Below are 4433 nucleotides of genomic sequence, written 5' to 3' on the forward strand. Positions count from 1 at the left end.
TTTTTTTTTTTTTTTTTTTTTTGGGGTTTTTTTTTTTTTGGGGGGGGGGGGTTGTTTTTACACATTTCCTGTGAAAGCCAACTGGCAAATAACAATGAGCTTCTTTGGCAACTACAACATAGTTAATAATACAATGTAGCCACAGTGTAATTACTGTAACAGTTCCCAGATTCACACAAGTTTAGGGCTGGAATGGACTTTGTGAAATTATTGGGTCTAGCCCCCTGCTCTGGGCAGGAAAGACTGCTGGGGTCAAATAACCCTTTCAAGGTGTTCATCCAGTCTCCTTTTGAAGACCTGCACCGCCCCCGCTGGGAGTCTATTCCAGAGTCTGGTCTAGTTTGACCATTTTTCCTGGTTTTTCCCTGGGATGCTTTGGTGAATAGTTGTTTGCCTAGCCCCTGATGCTCTCCCCCAATATATTTGTAAGCTGCCACCAAATCCCCCCAAAGTCTTCTCTTTTCTAGGCTGAACAGTCCCATATCTGTCAGCCTTTCCTCATATGGCTTGATTTTTAGGCCTCTAATCATATGGGTGGCTCTTCTCTGGAATCTCTCAAGCTTCTCCACATCCTTTTTGAAGTGTGGTGCCCAGAACTGGATACAGTACTCTAGCTGCAACCTAACCAATGTAGAATAGAGCAAAAGAATAAACTTCCTTAGTTTTGTGTTTGAGATGCATCGGTTGATGCATGTCAGCAGATTGCTTACTCTGCTAGCTGTTGTATCACACTAGTGGATCACAGCAAGTTCCATCTTGCTGACATGAGGATAAGAAGGATAGAGATGGCTTGGCCTGCTCTGTCCTTTATGCCTTCAAGGAGGGCAACATGAAGATATCTAGGAAGCAATAAGCCTAAAGATGCCAATCTTACATACACAGATAACATGTACTCCACGAGTAGAGTACTTGTGGACAAATAGTCAAATAACTACTATGCATTGTTACCCCAGAACTCTTAGGGCCTCACACCAAATGAATATATAGTGCCAGCCTGGATGCAATCAGACAGATGACACAATTTGTTTCTTCACTATGTAATCAGACTACAGCCACTAAGGCTAAGGGCTCTTGCACACTTCTTTAAGATGAAAACCCTTCTTGCTCTGGATGATAGGCTCCCTATCCAGACAGATTTCTGAAGTGAAATACATATTCCTATCTATTGTACAGAAATACCACACTCATAGCAGGTCCAAATATAGTATTAATACCTATTGATGAAATAGTAAAATTGTACTTTGCTTGCCCAAAAAGGCTCTAAAGAAGGCAAAAGGTGACAATACAGCTGTTTTTCAGTAGCCATGGGCTAGTGGAGAGAAGTGGCTCTTTAGCATCATAAACTGCATGAGCTTGAGGTTTCTGCTAAAAATACAAATTTCAAAATGCAATATTTTAAGTGTTCAAAAATAGTAAGTTCACAAACAGCCACAGAAAGTTAAGTAAAATACAACATGTGTGTCAGCTAGCCCCTGTTCTCAATTCTGGACAGCAGAAAAGCATGTCTATATGAAGCTATTCAGAAACGTGTTTAGCCCCAACTCATTCAGTGTTTAAGAAGTTTTTGCATCCTTCATGAATACTATACCCCTTCACTGGCATAAGCTTCATAAGAAGGGTTCTCTCTCCTACCCAAACAAAGAACAGAGGAAACCTAGTGCTACTGAAAATGCTGCACCCTGCTCATATAATGTCAGTGCTACAGCAATCAAACTCAGGATTAACTACTGTCTGCTTGTCTAGACAAATAGAATTTTTTTTCCTCATTTAAAATACCTAATATTCTTACAGAACATTTTTCATAATGTATTCAGAAAAAAAATGAAGGCTACAAGTAGTCAAAATACAGGTAGATCAAAGTAAAGTTAAGCACACACACATAGGGCCCAAATGTTAACTTTTTAGTATTTCAGGAAGGACAATTTGGCCATTTTTTTAAAAACTAGGAGGCTCAGCTAAAACAGCTGAGGATGTCATGGGGTCAATTTTATAAAGTAAATTCTCATAATGAAAATTTGTTTAGGTATGAGGGAGCTGAAGTAAATCAGTCAACACTCATAAAATAAGCTGGCCCTGCAAGCAGGCTGAATGAATTTAGCGAGAGACCTGATACAGGAAATCATTCTTGTACCTGCTTTAAACCCAGGCAGGGGAGTAATCCCATGGAAGACTCTACACACACTTATTTTAAGTCCACACATACTTATCCTAAGCACAGTTGCTTACATGCTATCCAGGATTAGGGATCTGAATAACTACTGTGATAGACTGTTTTGAATCAGAAGACAGAGAGAATTGTAGAACAGGTTCATGTACATACATATTTGTAAAGCACAAGAGGGGTTAAAACGATTTTCTGGATTCACTTTGTAAGGTACACAAGGGAAGGATTCTGTTCAAGTGTACCTAAAGATGCACTGCTCCCAACATACTCTGAAGCACGAAAGTATCCCTGTTCACAGAAGCACTTAAAAATGTGGTCAGAGTATTACACTATTGAGCAATGCCCTGCATCAGGGTGTAAGTTTTCAAAAAATTCACTCCTATGGAGTTTCTCTAGGCTAATAACATAAGGCAAATAATTCCAAGTTATTGATTTAAAACATTTTTGCTTTTTTGACCTCACAGGAGGAAAAAAGTCTCTGAAATACAAAGAATGGATTTTTTCTGCAATTATTACTTTCCTCAGTCTTAATCTTTTCTCTTTAAAGAGAAAACCCTATTACAATACTGAAAATATCTATAAAGAACAAGGTTCTTATAACATTAAGCACTACAAACACCAAAACTGTGATTACACATCAAACTTAACCCTGTCCCTTTGTGAGTTGGCTTTCAATACTGACTTTACAGATTATTTTATTTTATTTTTTTTTGAGAAATGTGATAAACACAGTTACATTTAAAGCTACATTAGAAGTCAAGGTTGCAAAGACAAATACTGAATATTCTAGAATTAAGGTTGCCTGAAATAAGTGAACCACTCAAAAATGCTAAATTATAGCAATTATTAAGCGAGTGCATTTGCAGCTGAACAAGCTGAACAGTATAATTCTACTTGTAAAAACAATACTGTAATTATGTGTGTCACTCACCGTACTTTTATCTTTCAGGAGTTTTTCTATCACTTCTATCAACATTTCCTTTTGCTCTGGATCAAGGCTGAAAACAAAAACAGAAATAAAGGACAACATTTATTCATTTAAAAATAAAGTTCTTTAATACTTTATGGTCAGGTTTGTACCTAACATGAAAATCAGCCAAGCTAGCTTGATGTGGAAAAGAAGAAACAGCATGAAGACAAAAAGCCCAGAATTATTTTCAAAGCAACATGTGAAAGAGAAAAAACAGACCAGAGACTTCAATAATTATAATATGGCAAGAAAGTTGTTCAGATTCTTATTTCTATAGTATGCAGGTAAGTAACTGATTAACAGGGATCCACATTTTCCAAATTCATAGATTGTTAGGGGCTGGAAAGGACCTTGCAGATTATCGGGTCCAGCCCCACCCCACTCTAGGCAGGAAGACAACTGGGGTCAAGTGACCCCAGTGAGATGACTCTCCAGTCTCCTCTTGAAAACCTCCAGGATAGGTGACTGCACCACCTCTGAAGGGAGTTTATTCCAGTCTGGACACGCTGACTGTGAAGGAGTTTTTCCTGGTATTAAGCCTAACGCAGCCTTCCAGGAGTTTGTATCCACTGATCCTGGTCTTCCCCAAGGGTGCCCTAAGAAACAGTTGTTCACCAAGCTCCTCATGCACTCTGATATACCAGTAAGCTGCTATCAACTCCCCTCTCAACCTTCTCTTCTTTAGGCTAAAGAGGCCCAGGTCCCTCAGCCTTTCCTCGTATGGCTTGCCTTGCAAGTCCCTGATCATACAGGGTTCTCTGGACCCTCTCAAGCTTTTCCATGTCCTTACTGAAGTGCAGCATCCAGAACTGGATGCAGTACTCCAACTGCGGTCTCACCAGCGCAGAGTATCACATCCTTAGTTTTACACAAGATGATCATCTGATGCATGCCAGCATGTTATTTGCCCTGACCACTGCCTCGCACCAACGGCTCATATTCATTCAATGGTCAGTCATTATCCCTGGGTCCCTTTTGCCCGTGGTGCAAGTCAAACTGTCACCACTGAGCCTGTATGCATGTTGAAGGTAGTTTGCCCCAGATGGAGCACCTTACACTTGGAAGTGTTAAACTACATCTGGTTCCAGTCTGTCCAACTCTTGAGCCTGTCCAGGTCTGCCTATACCTGCAACCTATCTTCTGATGTGACCACACTGCCCCATAACTTGGTGTCATCCACAAACTTGGCCAGTGAGCTTTTCACTCCCCCATCCAAATCACTGATAAAGATGTTGAAAAGCACTGGTCCAAGCACAGACCCCTGAGGGACACCACTGGCCACTTTGCGCCAGGATGACA

At 40.2% G+C, this 4433-nt stretch overlaps 1 protein-coding gene across 1 annotated transcript in view; it reads right to left on the reverse strand.

Moving 5' to 3' along the window:
* Positions 1 to 4433, reverse strand: part of AP3B1 (adaptor related protein complex 3 beta 1 subunit) — a 344453-nt gene that overhangs the window by 261064 nt on the left and 78956 nt on the right. Inside the window, exon 6 of the mRNA XM_019518249.1 lies at positions 3096 to 3162. Coding sequence (XP_019373794.1) covers positions 3096 to 3162 — 67 coding nt within the window. The remainder of the gene's footprint in view (positions 1 to 3095; positions 3163 to 4433) is intronic.

Source organism: Gavialis gangeticus, unplaced genomic scaffold (assembly GCF_001723915.1).
Source record: "Gavialis gangeticus isolate Ggan-Ray unplaced genomic scaffold, GavGan_comp1, whole genome shotgun sequence".
NCBI lineage: Eukaryota > Metazoa > Chordata > Crocodylia > Gavialidae > Gavialis > Gavialis gangeticus.